This window comes from Oncorhynchus mykiss, chromosome 10, assembly GCF_013265735.2.
Source record: "Oncorhynchus mykiss isolate Arlee chromosome 10, USDA_OmykA_1.1, whole genome shotgun sequence".
In the NCBI taxonomy this organism is placed as follows: domain Eukaryota; kingdom Metazoa; phylum Chordata; class Actinopteri; order Salmoniformes; family Salmonidae; genus Oncorhynchus; species Oncorhynchus mykiss.
Window position 1 is genome coordinate 2,381,015 of NC_048574.1, and position 20,900 is coordinate 2,401,914.

Sequence of the window (20,900 nt, forward strand, 5' to 3'; positions counted from 1 at the left end):
TATACTACTGCTATTATACTACTACTATTATACTACCACTATACTACTACTATTATACTACCGCTATACTACTACTATTATACTACTACTATTATACTACCACTATACTACTACTATACTACTACTATTATACTACTACTATTATACTACCACTATACTACTACTATACTACCATTATACTACTACTATTATACTACTACGATTATACTACCACTATACTACTACTATTATACCATCACTATACTACCACTATACTACTACTATTATACTACCCCTATACTACTACTATTATACTACCACTAAACTACTACTATTTTACTACTGCTATACTACTACTATTATACTACTACTATTAGACTAATAATACCACTTCTACAGTACTACTACCACTACTACTACTACTACTACTACTACTACTATTATAGTACACTATACTACTACTGCTACTACAGTACTGCTACTATACAACTACACTACTACTACTACAACTATTTTGCTACTATTAGTACTACTACCACTACTACCACTACTATAACTACTACTACAACTACTATTACAACTACTAAAACTCCTATTACTGCTACTACTACTGCAGTACATTACCTGCATTCTCTCTGGCCACGGCCCCAGCCAGGACGTAGACCCCAGCTCCCAGAGTACTGCCCACCCCCAAAGCCACCAGGTCGAAGGTGTTGAGACATCGGGACAGACGGGAATCTTCACTGTTACAGTCCACAACCTTGACACGCAGCAGCTGCTTCCCAAAGCCTAGCAGCTTCTCCAGGGCCATGCTGAGGGGTCACAGTCAGACGGAGGTCAAAGGTCAGAGGGGAGAGGTCACATACACCTGAGCACGAGAGAGGACGAGAAAGAGGATGGGACAGATTGAACACATTAGAATGCTGATAAGAACACAGTAGCAGAACTGCAGCCCTCCAATGTAGGGACTGTTTACATGCTCCTCCTGTCACTCCCCCCCTTCCACCTCTAACCCCTCTTTCTCCTACCCCCGCCTTCCACCAATACTATATATTGGTATTCACTGAGGCAACAGTAGGCAAACAGAGAGGAAGAGGAAGTGACAGGACAACGTACAGATATAAACATAGAGGAAGAGGAAGTGACAGGACAACGTACAAATGTAAACAGAGAGGAAGAGGAAGTGACAGGACAACGTACAGATGTAAACAGAGAGGAAGAGGAAGTGACAGGACAACGTACAGATGTAAACAGAGAGGAAGAGGAAGTGACAGGACAACGTACAGATGTAAACAGAGAGGAAGAGGAAGTGACAGGACAACGTACAGATGTAAACAGAGAGGAAGAGGAAGTGACAGGACAACGTACAGATGTAAACAGAGAGGAAGAGGAAGTGACAGGACAATGTACAGATGTAAACAGAGAGGAAGAGGAAGTGACAGGACATCGTACAGCAGCTTCAGAACGGTCATGTTGTTATGATCTCCTCATATAAGTGGAGGCACTTGGCATCCAGTCAACTCTGAGAAAAACTACTTTAAATAGGACTTGTGCAAGTTGTTTATATGCCTGCTCCTGGTGTTGTGTGTTTTTCGAGCATTGTGTTGCATTATGATGTGTTGTGATGTGTTGTGCTGTGTACGTTGTTGTGTGTACGTCCGTATGTTTCTGTGTTTCACTTCTCTGTGTCCAATGTTTACATAAAGTTTGTGTTGAGTGGTTGGTAGGTGGGCTAGTCAGGGATTTCCTGTCCCTAGAGTGATGAAGACAGCAGGAGACCCTTTATAGGGATAAGAGACGGTCCACCAGAATGATCATGTCTCCAGGTCACAACAGCACAACTCATTTAAACTGGTAATAATTACACAACAACACAGGCCCTCTTTTACACCTTTATTTAGCTAGGCATGTAACTTAAGAACAAATTCTTATTTTACAATGATGACATACCCCGGCAAAACCCTCCACTAACCCAGACGACGAGAGGCCAACTGTGCGCCGCACAATGAACTGGTAATAATAACAGAACAACACAGCTAATTTAAACCGGTAATAATTACATAATAACACAGCTGATAATAATAGCTGTTTACTCTGCTGTCATAATATAACATGTGTTGTCCTGGTGATAGCTCTTTACTCGGGGTAAGGTCGTTCAGTTCATATTCCGCAAACGTGTGTGTATGTGTGTGTGTGTGTGTGTGTGTGTGTGTGTGTGTGTGTGTGTGTGTGTGTGTTATAAGAGTTTTGTGATTACTAATACTTGGTATTTTAATATGTATTATGGGTGTAATCTGTTTTTAATGATCGTTAAGATGTGTAGATCCACGGTTTCAGCTTTGCTACAACTACAGCTCTGTCACACCATGGACTACAGCTCTATCACACCATGGACTACAGCTCTGTCACACCATGGACTACAGCTCTATCACACCATGGACTACAGCTCTGTCACACCATGGACTACAGCTCTGTCACACCATGGACTACAGCTCTGTCACACCATGGACTACAGCTCTGTCACACCATGGACTACAGCTCTGTCACACCATGGACTACAGCTGTCACACCATGGACTACAGCTCTGTCGCACCATGGACTACAGCTCTGTCACACCATGGACTACAGCTCTGTCACACCTTGGACTACAGCTCAGTCACACCATGGACTACAACTCTGTCACACCATGGATGACAGCTCTGTCACACCATGGACTACAGCTCTGTCACACCATGGACTACAGCTCTGTCACACCATGGACTACAGCTCTATCACACCATGGACTACAGCTCTGTCACACCATGGACTACAGCTCTATCACACCATGGACTACAGCTCTGTCACACCATGGACTACAGCTCTATCACACCATGGACTACAGCTGTGTCACACCATGGACGACAGCTCTGTCACACCATGGACTACAGCTCTGTCACACCATTATAAGAGTTTTGTGATTACTAATACTTGGTATTTTAATATGTATTATGGGTGTAATCTGTTTTTAATGATCGTTAAGATGTGTAGATCCACGGTTTCAGCTTTGCTACAACTACAGCTCTATCACACCATGGACTACAGCTCTGTCACACCATGGACTACAGCTCTATCACACCATGGACTACAGCTCTGTCACACCATGGACTACAGCTCTGTCAAACCATGGACTACACCTCTGTCACACCATGGACTACAGCTCTGTCACACCATGGACAACAGCTCTGTCACACCATGGACTACAGCTCTGTCACACCTTGGACTACAGCTCTGTCACACCATGGACTACAGCTCTGTCACACCATGGACTACAGCTCTGTCACACCATGGACTACAGCTCTGTCACAACATGGACTACAGCTCTGTCACACCATGGACTACAGCTCTGTCAAACCATGGACTACAGCTCTGTCACACTTTGGACTACAGCGCTGTCACACCATGGACTACAGCTCTGTCACACCATGGACTACAGCTCTGTCACACCTTGGACTACAGCTCAGTCACACCATGGACTACAACTCTGTCACACCATGGATGACAGCTCTGTCACACCATGGACTGCAGCTCTGTCACACCATAGACTACAGCTCTGTCACACCATGGACTACAGCTCAGTCACACCATGGACTACAGCTCGGTCACACCATGGACTACAGCTCTGTCACACCATGGACTACAGCTCTGTCACACCATGGACTACAGCTCTGTCACACCTTGGACTGCAGCTCTGTCACACCATGGACTACAGCTCTGTCACACCATGGACTACAGCTGTGTCACACCATGGACGACAGCTCTGTCACACCATGGACTACAGCTCAGTCACACCATGGACTGCAGATCAGTCACACCATGAACTACAACTCTGTCACACCATGGACTACAGCTCAGTCACACCATGGACTACAGCTCTGTCACACCATGGACTACAGCTCTGTCACACCATGGACTACAGCTCAGTCACACCATGGACTACAACTCTGTCACACCATGGATGACAGCTCTGTCACACCATGGACTGCAGCTCTGTCACACCATGGACTACAGCTCTGTCACACCATGGACTACAGCTCTGTCACACCATGGACTACAGCTCTGTCACACCAAGGACTACAGCTCTGTCACACCTTGGACTACAGCTATGTCACACCATGGACTACAGCTCTGTCACACCATGGACTACAGCTCTTTCACACCATGGACTACAGCTCTGTCACACCATGGACTACAGCTGTGTCACACCATGGACTACAGCTCTGTCACACCATGGACTACAGCTCTGTCACACCATGGACTACAGCTCTGTCACACCTTGGACTACAGCTCTGTCACACCATGGACTACAGCTCTGTCACACCATGGACTACAGCTCTGTCACACCATGGACTACAACTCTGTCACAACATGGACTACAGCTCTGGCACACCATGGACTACAGCTCTGTCACACCTTGGACTACAGCTCTGTCACACCATGGACTACAGCTCTGTCACACCATGGACTACAGCTCTGTCACACCTTGGACTACAGCTCTGTCACACCTTGGACTACAGCTCAGTCACACCATGGACTACAACTCTGTCACACCATGGACTACAGCTCAGTCACACCATGGACTACAGCTCTGTCACACCATGGACTACAGCTCTGTCACACCATAGACTACAGGTCAGTCAAACCATGGACTACAACTCTGTCACACCATGGACTACAGCTCTGTCACACCTTGGACTACAGTTCTGTCACACCATGGACTACAGCTCTGGCACACCATGGACTACAGCTCTGTCACACCTTGGACTACAGCTCAGTCACACCATGGACTACAACTCTGTCACACCATGGATGACAGCTCTGTCACACCATGGACTACAGCTCTGTCACACCATGGACTAAAGCTCTGTCACACCATGGACTACAGCTCTGTCACACCATGGACTACAGCTCTATCACACCATGGACTACAGCTCTGTCACACCATGGACTACAGCACTATCACACCATGGACTACAGCTCTGTCACACCATGGACTACAGCTCTGTCACACCATGGACTACAGCTCTGTCACACCATGGACTACAGCTCTGTCACACCATGGACTACAGCTCTGTCACACCATGGACTACAGCTCTGTCGCACCATGGACTACAGCTGTCACACCATGGACTACAGCTCTGTCGCACCATGGACTACAGCTCTGTCACACCATGGACTACAGCTCTGTCACACCATGGACTACAGCTCTGTCACACCATGGACTACAGCTTTGTCACACCATGGACTACAGCTCAGTCACACCATGGACTACAACTCTGTCACACCATGGATGACAGCTCTGTCACACCATGGACTGCAGCTCTGTCACACCATGGACTACAGCTCTGTCACACCATGGACTACAGCTCAGTCACACCATGGACTACAGCTCTGTCACACCATGGACTGCAGCTCTGTCACACCATGGACTACAGCTCTGTCACACCATGGACTACAGCTCAGTCACACCATGGACTACAGCTCTGTCACACCATGGACTACAGCTCTGTCACACCATGGACTACAGCTCTGTCACACCATGGACTACAGCTCTGTCACACCTTGGACTGCAGCTCTGTCACACCATGGACTACAGCTCTGTCACACCTTGGACTACAGCTCTGTCACACCATGGACTATAGCTCTGTCACACCTTTGGACTACAGCTCAGTCACACCATGGACTACAACTCTGTCACACCATGGATGACAGCTCTGTCACACCATGGACTGCAGCTCTGTCACACCATGGACTACAGCTCTGTCACACCATGGACTACAGCTCTGTCACACCATGGACTACAGCTCTGTCACACCTTGGACTACAGCTCTGTCACACCTTGGACTACAGCTCAGTCACACCATGGACTACAACTCTGTCACACCATGGATGACAGCTCTGTCACACCATGGACTACAGCTCTGTCACACCATGGACTACAGCTGTGTCACACCATGGACTACAGCTCTGTCACACCATGGACTACAGCTCTGTCACACCATGGACTACAGCTCTGTCACACCATGGACTACAGCTCAGTCACACCATGGACTACAACTCTGTCACACCATGGATGACAGCTCAGTCACACCATGGACTGCAGCTCTGTCACACCATGGACTACAGCTCTGTCACACCATGGACTACAGCTCTGTCACACCATGGACTACAGCTCTGTCACACCAAGGACTACAGCTCTGTCACACCTTGGACTACAGCTATGTCACACCATGGACTACAGCTCTGTCACACCATGGACTACAGCTCTGTCACACCATGGACTACAGCTCTGTCACACCTTGGACTACAGCTCTGTCACACCATGGACTACAGCTCTGTCACACCATGGACTACAGCTCTGTCACACCATGGACTACAACTCTGTCACAACATGGACTACAGCTCTGGCACACCATGGACTACAGCTCAGTCACACCATTTACTACAACTCTGTCACACCATGGACTACAGCTCAGTCACACCATGGACTACAGCTCTGTCACACCATGGACTACAGCTCTGTCACACCATAGACTACAGCTCAGTCACACCATGGACTACAACTCTGTCACACCATGGATGACAGCTCTGTCACACCATGGACTGCAGCTCTATCACACCATGGACTACAGCTCTGTCACACCATGGACTACAGCTCTGTCACACCAGGGACTACAGCTCTGTCACACCTTGGACTACAGCTCTGTCACACCATGGACTACAGCTCTGTCACACATTGGACTACAGCTCTGTCACACCATGGACTACAGCTCAGTCACACCATGGACTACAGCTGTGTCACACCTTGGACTACAGCTCTGTCACACCATGGACTACAGCTCTGTCACACCTTGGACTACAGCTCTGTCACACCATGGACTACAGCTCTGTCACACCATGGACTACAGCTGTGTCACACCATGGACTACAGCTCTGTCACACCATGGACTACAGCTCTGTCACACCATGGACTACAGCTCTGTCACACCTTGGACTACAGCTCTGTCACACCATGGACTACAGCTCTGTCACACCTTGGACTACAGTTCTGTCACACCATGGACTACAGCTCTGTCACACCATGGACTACAGCTCTGTCACACCTTGGACTACAGCTCAGTCACACCATGGACTACAACTCTGTCACACCATGGATGACAGCTCTGTCACACCATGGACTACAGCTCTGTCACACCATGGACTACAGCTCTGTCACACCATGGACTACAGCTCTGTCACACCATGGACTACAGCTCTATCACACCATGGACTACAGCTCTGTCACACCATGGACTACAGCTCTATCACACCATGGACTACAGCTCTGTCACACCATGGACTACAGCTCTGTCACACCATGGACTACAGCTCTGTCACACCATGGACTACAGCTCTGTCACACCATGGACTACAGCTCTGTCACACCATGGACTACAGCTCTGTCGCACCATGGACTACAGCTGTCACACCATGGACTACAGCTCTGTCGCACCATGGACTACAGCTCTGTCACACCATGGACTACAGCTCTGTCACACCATGGACTACAGCTCTGTCACACCATGGACTACAGCTTTGTCACACCATGGACTACAGCTCAGTCACACCATGGACTACAACTCTGTCACACCATGGATGACAGCTCTGTCACACCATGGACTACAGCTCTGTCACACCATGGACTACAGCTCTGTCACACCATGGACTACAGCTCAGTCACACCATGGACTACAGCTCTGTCACACCATGGACTGCAGCTCTGTCACACCATGGACTACAGCTCAGTCACACCATGGACTACAGCTCAGTCACACCATGGACTACAGCTCTGTCACACCATGGACTACAGCTCTGTCACACCATGGACTACAGCTCTGTCACACCATGGACTACAGCTCTGTCACACCTTGGACTGCAGCTCTGTCACACCATGGACTACAGCTCTGTCACATCTTGGACTACAGCTCTGTCACACCATGGACTATAGCTCTGTCACACCTTTGGACTACAGCTCAGTCACACCATGGACTACAACTCTGTCACACCATGGATGACAGCTCTGTCACACCATGGACTGCAGCTCTGTCACACCATGGACTACAGCTCTGTCACACCATGGACTACAGCTCATTCACACCATGGACTACAGATCAGTCACACCATGAACTACAACTCTGTCACACCATGGACTACAGCTCAGTCACACCATGGACTACAGCTCTGTCACACCATGGACTACAGCTCTGTCACACCATGGACTACAGCTCAGTCACACCATGGACTACAACTCTGTCACACCATGGATGACAGCTCTGTCACACCATGGACTACAGCTCTGTCACACCATGGACTACAGCTCTGTCACACCATGGACTACAGCTCTGTCACACCTTGGACTACAGCTCTGTCACACCATGGACTGCAGCTCTGTCACACCTTGGACTACAGCTCTGTCACACCATGGACTACAGCTCTGTCACACCATGGACTACAGCTCTGTCACACCTTGGACTACAGCTCAGTCACACCATGGACTACAACTCTGTCACACCATGGATGACAGCTCTGTCACACCATGGACTACAGCTCTGTCACACCATGGACTACAGCTCTATCACACCATGGACTACAGCTCTGTCACACCATGGACTACAGCTCTATCACACCATGGACTACAGCTCTGTCACACCATGGACTACAGCTCTGTCACACCATGGACTACAGCTTTGTCACACCATGGACTACAGCTCTGTCACACCATGGACTACAGCTCTGTCACACCATGGACTACAGCTCTGTCACACCTTGGACTACAGCTCAGTCACACCATGGACTACAACTCTGTCACACCATGGATGACAGCTCTGTCACACCATGGACTACAGCTCTGTCAAACCATGGACTACAGCTCTATCACACCATGGACTACAGCTCTGTCACACCATGGACTACAGCTCTATCACACCATGGACTACAGCTCTGTCACACCATGGACTACAGCTCTGTCACACCATGGACTACAGCTTTGTCACACCATGGACTACAGCTCTGTCACACCATGGACTACAGCTCTGTCACACCATGGACTACAGCTCTGTCGCACCATGGACTACAGCTGTCACACCATGGACTACAGCTCTGTCGCACCATAGACTACAGCTCTGTCACACCATGGACTACAGCTCTGTCACACCATGGACTACAGCTCTGTCACACCATGGACTACAGCTCTGTCACACCATGGACTACAGCTCAGTCACACCATGGACTACAACTCTGTCACACCATGGATGACAGCTCTGTCACACCATGGACTGCAGCTCTGTCACACCATGGACTACAGTTCTGTCACACCATGGACTACAGCTCAGTCACACCATGGACTACAGCTCTGTCACACCATGGACTACAGCTCTGTCACACATGGACTACAGCTGTGTCACACCATGGACTACAGCTCTGTCACACCATGGACTACAACTCTGTCACACCATGGACTACAGCTCTGTCACACCATGGACATGGACTTGGACTACAGCTCTGTCACACTATGGACTACAGCTCTGTCACACATGGACTACAGCTCTGTCACACCATAGACTTTAGCTCTGTCACACCATGGACTACAGCTCTTTCACACCATGGACTACAGCTCTGTCACACATGGACTACAGCTCTATCACACCATGGACTACAGCTCAGTCACAACATGGACTACAACTCTGTCACACCATGGACTACAGCTCTATCACACCATGGACTACAGCTCTGTCACACCATGGACTATAGCTCTGTCACACCATGGACTACAGCTCTGTCACACCATGGACTACAGCTCTGTCACACATGGACTACAACTCTTTCAAACCATGGACTAAAGCTCTGTCACACCATGGACTACAGCTCTGTCACACCATGGACTACAGCTCTATCACACCATGGACTACAGCTCTGTCACACCATGGACTACAGCTCTATCACACCATGGACTACAGCTCTGTCACACCATGGACTACAGCTCTGTCACACCATGGACTACAGCTCTGTCACACCATGGACTACAGCTCTGTCACACCATGGACTACAGCTCTGTCACACCATGGACTACAGCTCTGTCGCACCATGGACTACAGCTCTGTCACACCATGGACTACAGCTCTGTCGCACCATGGACTACAGCTCTGTCACACCATGGACTACAGCTCTGTCACACCATGGACTACAGCTCTGTCACACCATGGACTACAGCTCTGTCACACCATGGACTACAGCTCAGTCACACCATGGACTACAACTCTGTCACACCATGGATGACAGCTCTGTCACACCATGGACTGCAGCTCTGTCACACCATGGACTACGGTTCTGTCACACCATGGACTACAGCTCAGTCACACCATGGACTACAGCTCTGTCACACCATTGACTACAGCTCTGTCACACCATGGACTACAGCTCTGTCACACCATGGACTACAGCTCTGTCACACCTTGGACTGCAGCGCTGTCACACCATGGACTACAGCTCTGTCACACCTTGGACTACAGCTCTGTCACACCATGGACTATAGCTCTGTCACACCTTTGGACTACAGCTCAGTCACACCATGGACTACAACTCTGTCACACCATGGATTACAGCTCTGTCACACCATGGACTGCAGCTCTGTCACACCATGGACTACAGCTCTGTCACACCATGGACTACAGCTCATTCACACCATGGACTACAGATCAGTCACACCATGAACTACAAGTCTGTCCCACCATGGACTACAGCTCAGTCACACCATGGACTACAGCTCTGTCACACCATGGACTACAGCTCTGTCACACCATGGACTACAGCTCCGTCACACCATGGACTACAACTCTGTCACACCATGGACTACAGCTCTGTCACACCATGGACTACAGCTCTGTCACACCTTGGACTACAGCTCAGTCACACCATGGACTACAACTCTGTCACACCATGGATGACAGCTCTGTCACACCATGGACTACAGCTCTGTCAAACCATGGACTACAGCTCTATCACACCATGGACTACAGCTCTGTCACACCATGGACTACAGCTCTATCACACCATGGACTACAGCTCTGTCACACCATGGACTACAGCTCTGTCACACCATGGACTACAGCTTTGTCACACCATGGACTACAGCTCTGTCACACCATGGACTACAGCTCTGTCACACCATGGACTACAGCTCTGTCGCACCATGGACTACAGCTGTCACACCATGGACTACAGCTCTGTCGCACCATAGACTACAGCTCTGTCACACCATGGACTACAGCTCTGTCACACCATGGACTACAGCTCTGTCACACCATGGACTACAGCTCTGTCACACCATGGACTACAGCTCAGTCACACCATGGACTACAACTCTGTCACACCATGGATGACAGCTCTGTCACACCATGGACTGCAGCTCTGTCACACCATGGACTACAGTTCTGTCACACCATGGACTACAGCTCAGTCACACCATGGACTACAGCTCTGTCACACCATGGACTACAGCTCTGTCACACATGGACTACAGCTGTGTCACACCATGGACTACAGCTCTGTCACACCATGGACTACAACTCTGTCACACCATGGACTACAGCTCTGTCACACCATGGACATGGACTTGGACTACAGCTCTGTCACACTATGGACTACAGCTCTGTCACACATGGACTACAGCTCTGTCACACCATAGACTTTAGCTCTGTCACACCATGGACTACAGCTCTTTCACACCATGGACTACAGCTCTGTCACACATGGACTACAGCTCTATCACACCATGGACTACAGCTCAGTCACAACATGGACTACAACTCTGTCACACCATGGACTACAGCTCTATCACACCATGGACTACAGCTCTGTCACACCATGGACTATAGCTCTGTCACACCATGGACTACAGCTCTGTCACACCATGGACTACAGCTCTGTCACACATGGACTACAACTCTTTCAAACCATGGACTAAAGCTCTGTCACACCATGGACTACAGCTCTGTCACACCATGGACTACAGCTCTATCACACCATGGACTACAGCTCTGTCACACCATGGACTACAGCTCTATCACACCATGGACTACAGCTCTGTCACACCATGGACTACAGCTCTGTCACACCATGGACTACAGCTCTGTCACACCATGGACTACAGCTCTGTCACACCATGGACTACAGCTCTGTCACACCATGGACTACAGCTCTGTCGCACCATGGACTACAGCTCTGTCACACCATGGACTACAGCTCTGTCGCACCATGGACTACAGCTCTGTCACACCATGGACTACAGCTCTGTCACACCATGGACTACAGCTCTGTCACACCATGGACTACAGCTCTGTCACACCATGGACTACAGCTCAGTCACACCATGGACTACAACTCTGTCACACCATGGATGACAGCTCTGTCACACCATGGACTGCAGCTCTGTCACACCATGGACTACGGTTCTGTCACACCATGGACTACAGCTCAGTCACACCATGGACTACAGCTCTGTCACACCATGGACTACAGCTCTGTCACACCATGGACTACAGCTCTGTCACACCATGGACTACAGCTCTGTCACACCTTGGACTGCAGCGCTGTCACACCATGGACTACAGCTCTGTCACACCTTGGACTACAGCTCTGTCACACCATGGACTATAGCTCTGTCACACCTTTGGACTACAGCTCAGTCACACCATGGACTACAACTCTGTCACACCATGGATTACAGCTCTGTCACACCATGGACTGCAGCTCTGTCACACCATGGACTACAGCTCTGTCACACCATGGACTACAGCTCATTCACACCATGGACTACAGATCAGTCACACCATGAACTACAAGTCTGTCCCACCATGGACTACAGCTCAGTCACACCATGGACTACAGCTCTGTCACACCATGGACTACAGCTCTGTCACACCATGGACTACAGCTCCGTCACACCATGGACTACAACTCTGTCACACCATGGATGACAGCTCTGTCACACCATGGACTGCAGCTCTGTCACACCATGGACTACAGCTCTGTCACACCATGGACTACAGTTCTGTCACACCATGGACTACAGCTCTGTCACACCTTGGACTACAGCTCTGTCACACCATGGACTACAGCTCTGTCACACCATGGACTACAGCTCTGTCACACCATGGACGACAGCTCTGTCACACCATGGACTACAGCTGTGTCACACCATGGACTACAGCTCTGTCACACCATGGACTACAACTCTGTCACACCATGGACTTGGACTACAGCTCTGTCACACTATGGACTACAGCTCTGTCACACATGGACTACAGTTCTGTCACACCATAGACTTTAGCTCTGTCACACCATGGACTACAGCTCTTTCACACCATGGACTACAGCTCTGTCACACATGGACTACAGCTCTATCACACCATGGACTACAGCTCAGTCACAACATGGACTACAACTCTGTCACACCATGGACTACAGCTCTATCACACCATGGACTACAGCTCTGTCACACCATAAACTATAGCTCTATCACACCATGGACTACAGCTCTGTCACTCCATGGACTACAGCTCTGTCACACATGGACTACAACTCTTTCAAACCATGGACTACAGCTCTGTCACACCATGGACTACAGCTCTGTCACACCATGGACTTGGACTACAGCTCTGTCACACAATGGACTACAGCTCTATCACACCATGGACTTCAGCTCTGTCACACCATAGACTACAGCTCTGTCACACCATGGACTACAGCTCTGTCACACATGGACTACAGCTCTATCACACCATGGACTACAACTCTGTCACACCATGGACTACAGCTCTGTCACACCATGGACTATAGCTCTGTCACACCACGGACTACAGCTCTGTCACACCATGGACTACAGCTCTGTCACACATGGACTACAACTCTGTCAAACCATGGACTACAGCTCTGTCACACCATGGACTACTGCTCTGTCACACCATGGACCACAGCTTTTTCACACATGGACTACAACTCTGTCACACCATGGACTACAGCTCTGTCACCCCATGGACTACAGCTCTATCACACCATGGACTTCAGCTCTGTCACACCATGGACTTCAGCTCTGTCACACCATAGACTACAGCTCTGTCACACCATGGACTACAGCTCTGTCACACATGGACTACAGCTCTATCACACCATGGACTACAACTCTGTCACACCATGGACTACAGCTCTGTCACACCATGGACTATAGCTCTGTCACACCACGGACTACAGCTCTGTCACACCATGGACTACAACTCTGTCACACCATGGACTACAGCTCTGTCACACCATGGACTTCAGCTCTGTCACACCATGGACTATAGCTCTGTCACACCATGGACTACAGCTCTGTCACACATGGACTACAGCTCTATCACACCATGGACTTCAGCTCTGTCACACCATGTATTACAAGTTCTGTAGTGACTATTCTGAAGTTAGATGCAACAAGTTCCTAAACACACAGGTTAGCAGAACAAGTTCCTTAACACACAGATTAACAGAACAAGTTCCTAAACACACAGATTAACAGAACAAGTTCCTTAACACACAGATTAACAGAACAAGTTCCTTAACACACAGATTAACAGAACAAGTTCCTACACACACAGATTAACAGAGCAAGTTCCTTAACACACAGATTAACAGAAGGGAAGCATGTACTCACTCACAACCAACCGCCAGGAGTTATACTTGAAAGAGAGGACGGAGAGAGAGAGAGAGAGAGAGAGAGAGAGAAAGGAAGGAAGAGAGACGGACAGAGAGCATAGTAGATTGATTAGTAGGTATATCTGTTAACTCCTCCAGTGTGAGTGCTGGTGGTGTAGAGACCAGTGCTGTTCTAAAATAGAACCATGAGGAATCACATGGCAGCACAGCTATTCCAGGCAGCTAGCTCCTCTGACTGCAAGGATACAGCTCCTCCCCACTCTAACACAGCCAATCTAACGCAGCTAGCTCCTCTGACTGCAAGGCTACAGCTCCTCCCCAATCTAATACAGTCTAACACACTGACAGAAAGAGGCATATAGGCACACGCTCACATGTACGAGCACACACACACAGACAGCTACAGTGACTACTCACCCACTGACCCACATTTCTTAGACTCACGGAAATAAAAGTACATACACACAAATCTCACACGAACATGCTGTGTGCTGTCATCAGTGATTTCTACACGTCCCAATCCCTCTGGATGGCTGTGACAAACAACTAACGCAGCGATGCACAAACCCTCATGCCAGTCGGTATAGAATGCAAGAAAGAGGAGAGAAACATCTGTCTGGTGAAGTCCACAGAACCAGAGAGCAACCTCTGTACGGTGAAGTCCACAGAACCAGAGAGCAACCTCTGTCTGGTGAAGTCCACAGAACCAGACAGCAACCTCTGTACGGTGAAGTCCACAGAACCAGAGAGAAACCTCTGTACGGTGAAGTCCACAGAACCAGAGAGCAACCTCTGTCTGGTGAAGTCCACAGAACCAGAGAGCAACCTCTGTACGGTGAAGTCCACAGAACCAGAGAGCAACCTCTGTACGGTGAAGTCCACAGAACTAGACAGCAACCTCTGTTCGGTGAAGTCCACAGAACCAGAGAGCAACCTCTGTACGGTGAAGTCCACAGAACTAGACAGCAACCTCTGTTCGGTGAAGTCCACAGAACCAGAGAGAAACCTCTGTCTGGTGAAGTCCACAGAACCAGACAGCAACCTCTGTACGGTGAAGTCCACAGAACCAGAGAGCAACCTCTGTCTGGTGAAGTCCACAGAACCAGAGAGCAACCTCTGTACGGTGAAGTCCACAGAACTAGACAGCAACCTCTGTTCGGTGAAGTCCACAGGACCAGAGAGCAACCTCTGTACGGTGAAGTCCACAGAACTAGACAGCAACCTCTGTTCGGTGAAGTCCACAGAACCAGAGAGCAACCTCTGTCTGGTGAAGTCCACAGAACCAGAGAGCAACCTCTGTACGGTGAAGTCAACAGAACTAGACAGCAACCTCTGTTCGGTGAAGTCTACAGAACCAGAGAGCAACCTCTGTGTGGTGAAGTCCACAGAACCAGAGAGCAACCTCTGTCTGGTGAAGTCCACAGAACCAGAGAGCAACCTCTGTCTGGTGAAGTCCACAGAACCAGAGAGCAACCTTTGTACGGTGAAGTCCACAGAACCAGAGAGCAACCTCTGTACGGTGAAGTCCACAGAACCAGACAGCAACCTCTGTCTGGTAAAGTCCACAGAACCAGAGAGCAACTTCTGTCTGGTGAAGTCCACAGAACCAGAGAGCAACCTCTGTATGGTGAAGTCCACTAAGCATATTGCATGTAACAGACATGACCTATAGCATGGTCAAGAAAGTTAATGTTAATGACAAGTAAACAATGACTACTAAACAACTATGGATTTAAAACTACAGAGATTTCCCAGAGAAAACCCCAGAGAAAACAAGAGCTGCCTCCACTGTTCCAGCACCATTTCAACAACAGGAGCTGCCTCCACTATTCCAGTACCATTTCAACAACAGGAGCTCCCTCCACTGTTCCAGCACCATTTCAACAACAGGAGCTGCCTCCACTGTTCCAGCACCATTTCAACAACAGGAGCTGCCTCCACTGCTCCAGCACAATTTTAACAACAGGAGCTGCCTCCAATATTCCAGCACCATTTCAACAACAGGAGCTGCCTCCACTGCTCCAGCACCATTTTAACAACAGGAGCTGCCTCCACTATTCCAGCACCATTTCAACAACAGGAGCTGCCTCCACTATTCCAGTACCATTTCAACAACAGGAGCTGCCTCCACTGTTCCAGCACCATTTCAACAACAGGAGCTGCCTCCACTGTTCCAGCACCATTTCAACAACAGAAGCTGCCTCCACTGTTCCAGCACCATTTCAACAACAGGAGCTCCCTCCACTGTTCCAGCACCATTTCAACAACAGGAGCTGCCTCCACTATTCCAGTACCATTTCAACAACAGGAGCTGCCTCCACTATTCCAGTACCATTTCAACAACAGGAGCTGCCTCCACTGTTCCAGCACCAATTCAACAACAGGAGCTCCCTCCACTGTTCCAGCACCAATTCAACAACAGGAGCTCCCTCCACTGTTCCAGCACCATTTCAACAACAGGAGCTCCCTCCACTGTTCCAGCACCATTTCAACAACAGGAGCTGCCTCCACTATTCCAGTACCATTTCAACAACAGGAGCTCCCTCCACTGTTCCAGCACCATTTCAACAACAGGAGCTGCCTCCACTATTCCAGTACCATTTCAACAACAGGAGCTGCCTCCACTGTTCCAGCACCATTTCAACAACAGGAGCTGCCTCCACTGTTCCAGCACCATTTCAACAACAGAAGCTGCCTCCACTGTTCCAGCACCATTTCAACAACAGGAGCTCCCTCCACTGTTCCAGCACCATTTCAACAACAGGAGCTGCCTCCACTATTCCAGTACCATTTCAACAACAGGAGCTGCCTCCACTATTCCAGTACCATTTCAACAACAGGAGCTGCCTCCACTGTTCCAGCACCAATTCAACAACAGGAGCTCCCTCCACTGTTCCAGCACCAATTCAACAACAGGAGCTCCCTCCACTGTTCCAGCACCATTTCAACAACAGGAGCTCCCTCCACTGTTCCAGCACCATTTCAACAACAGGAGCTGCCTCCACTATTCCAGTACCATTTCAACAACAGGAGCTCCCTCCACTGTTCCAGCACCATTTCAACAACAGGAGCTGCCTCCACTATTCCAGTACCATTTCAACAACAGGAGCTGCCTCCACTGTTCCAGCACCATTTCAACAACAGGAGCTCCCTCCACTGTTCCAGCACCAATTCAACTTCAACATTTCAACATCATCAAATCACCTACTGTATGTTTAGTCTCATACAGAGATAACTAAATTATACCAAAAATGCTTTTGTCCAATCAACAATATGACGTGGTTGTCCATGGTACTGACTTATCTGTGTGTGTGTGTGTGTGTGTGTGTGTGTGTGTGTGTGTGTGTGTGTGTGTGTGTGTGTGTGTGTGTGTGTGTGTGTGTGTGTGTGTGTGTGTGTGTGTGTGTGTGTGTGTGTGTGCAAGTAGAGACAACATGTTTACTCACCCTACTTGTAGAGAAACGCCAATCCATCCTCCTCTCTTTCATGTTGACCAAACGGTCTGTGACTCTGTTATACAGTACACACTTTTATTTTTTGTTGTCCTAGGCTACCTGGCTAAAATACTTGCTCGCCTGCCTGTCTTCCCTTCATGGTAAATGATACACCAGGCCATCTAGTTAACATTAGCCTTCTACGTCTAGCTACATTGAACTTCCATCCTCTCAGGCCAGGGACACAACAATGTACGAATTAATGGTTGGATCAGAATCGACGATATAATCATTAGCCAGTACGGAGAATTAAGCAAAACCACAAATCCTCATCCTCATCCGTGGTTAATTTAGGCAAGTGACGATTTTAGCTAGCTAGCTAGCCACTGGAGGACAACACAACAAGATGCAACGATTCAAGTTGTTTTCTGTCAATGACGTTTGGCTTCTAATGTGATGTGATTGGTGTGAAGTGTCGTGGAAATTTCCTCTATTTACCAAATCATGAGAGCAAACCACAACACAAGTCAGAGTTATCAAAGTCCATCTTTAATTATATGAGCTCTATCACAACCCTGTGACTCTCAGATCAATTCAGTGTCTATCAATGAATTCTCTGAGAGCCCCTTCCACATTTCAAATTAGGTCCTTTATAGTAAAGACACACACAGGATAAGACAGCATAGACGTAATAAATCGTTCAGCTTTGTCTCCTTTCTCAAACTCAGAACCATAAACCAATCCTCCATATCAACAGGCATATATCAAATCCATCCTATCTTGACAAGATCACAGAGACACCCTGACTGGCACACAGACATTGTGGAGCCAAGAGATACACGCTTGACCTCTCCCCTCTCTCCGGCCCAAAACAACTTAGTCTTGACATAGAACAGATACTGCAACCCCGCCACAGTATTATACAAAAATAACATTCTGATGAGAAGTAACTTACAAACATATGATGAATATAAAACATCTTACCTATGTTACCAACCAATTCTGATTATTCCCCAACAGAAGCCAAATCCAAACTGGCTTCTGATGTGATGTGATTGGTGTGAAGCCAAATCCAAACCGGCTTCCCTTGACACATTGTTGTGGTGCGCCAGGACCAATCACAGCTGAGCTCACACAGTATATCTCAATGCTGATTGGCTATTATTTGACCGTTTTTTTTTAGGAGGTCAAACGCTCACTGGCTTCCCTTCCATTCAATGCTACATGGGGCAACAATGTCATACTCTTTTCTGACCAGACACCATTGGATAGATACGGATAGACAGACGCTGTTTTGTTCATCAGATGTTTTCTCCGGTGAGATACATTCAGCTTCTTGCAAATTGAAGGAAATGTATGAAACACAAAGAGAGATTATTTTGCATATTTTTGTCTTGGAAATTTTTTGGGCTTCTCTTGGCATCCGTCATAGACGTTTGATTCATAGACGTTTGATTCATGGACGTTTCATTCATAGACGTTTCATTCATAGACGTTTCATTCATAGACGTTTGATTCATAGTTGTTTGATTCATAGTTGTTTGATTCATAGTTGTTTGATTCATATTTGTTTGATTCATAGTTGTTTGATTCATAGTTGTTTGATTCATAGTTGTTTGATTCATAGTTGTTTGATTCATATATTTTTGTGAGATTGACCATAATTTACAGCTTCACTGCCAGAGAGACGCTGTATGTTAGTAAAAGTTATGAAATCTGAAGACGGGTTACGTTAATTAACACATTAAACTGATCTCATTCACTGTTTCAGGTGTGTGGATCGTCTTTATTTTGTCTTTTCAATGCAATAAGCTCAGTGCTTTCTTCAACACAAGAGGACGCTGTTTTGCCTGATTTTTAACAAAAAAAACAATAAGGAAGTCTGCAGTGTTGAATGACACCAATTGGTATGTCAAGCAAAGCTCATAACCGTGCCAAGACTCTCTTAATTTCTATTCAGTTCGACTCGCCATAAATTCTTCCACAAATGTTTACACCCTCGCACCCACAGACTCTCACCCACACCCTCACCCTGTCACCCACACCCTCTCAACCACACCCTCTCAACCACACCCTCTCAACCACACTCTCTCAACCACAGCCTCTCAACCACACCCTCTCACCCACACCCTCTCACCCACACCCTCTCAACCACACCCTCTCAACCACACTCTCTCAACCACAGCCTCTCACCCACACCCTCTCAACCACACACTCTCACCCTCTCAACCACACTTTCTCACCCACACCCTCTCAACCACACCCTCTCACCCTCTCACCTTCTCACCCACATGGAAACTCACACAATCTCACCCACACCCTCTCGCCCACACATGGACTCACACCCTCTCACCCACAGCCTCTCACCCACACACGGACTCACACCCTCTCACCCACACACATCTCAATTCACGGCCAGCTGGACCTTTATGAGCTATTTGAGATACATTACATGGCCAAAAGTATGTGGACACCTGTTCATCGAACATCTCATTCTGAAATCATGGGCATTAATATGGAGTTGGTCCCCTCTTTGCTGCTATAACAGCCTCCACTCTTCTGGGAAGGCTTTCCACTAGATGCTGGAACATTGCTGCTATAACAGCCTCCACTCTTATGGGAAGGCTTTCCAATAGATGTAGGAACATTGCTACGGGGACTTGCTTCCATTCAGCCACAAGAGCATTAGTGAGGTTGGGCACTGATGTTGAGCGATTAGGCCTGGCT

General features: G+C 48.3%; 1 protein-coding gene across 2 annotated transcripts in view; it reads right to left on the minus strand.

Moving 5' to 3' along the window:
• The window catches only part of LOC110533230 (high affinity cationic amino acid transporter 1), an 87,453-nt gene extending 72,471 nt beyond the window's left edge, over positions 1–14,982 (minus strand). For both annotated transcript variants that reach the window (XM_036989485.1, XM_036989484.1), the window contains exons 1-2: positions 14,738–14,982; positions 604–847 (exon numbers count right to left, since the gene is read on the minus strand). In XM_036989485.1, coding sequence (XP_036845380.1) covers positions 604–790 — 187 coding nt within the window. In that variant the 5' untranslated portion in view covers positions 791–847; positions 14,738–14,982. The remainder of the gene's footprint in view (positions 1–603; positions 848–14,737) is intronic.
• Positions 14,983–20,900: the final 5,918 nt, after the last annotated feature.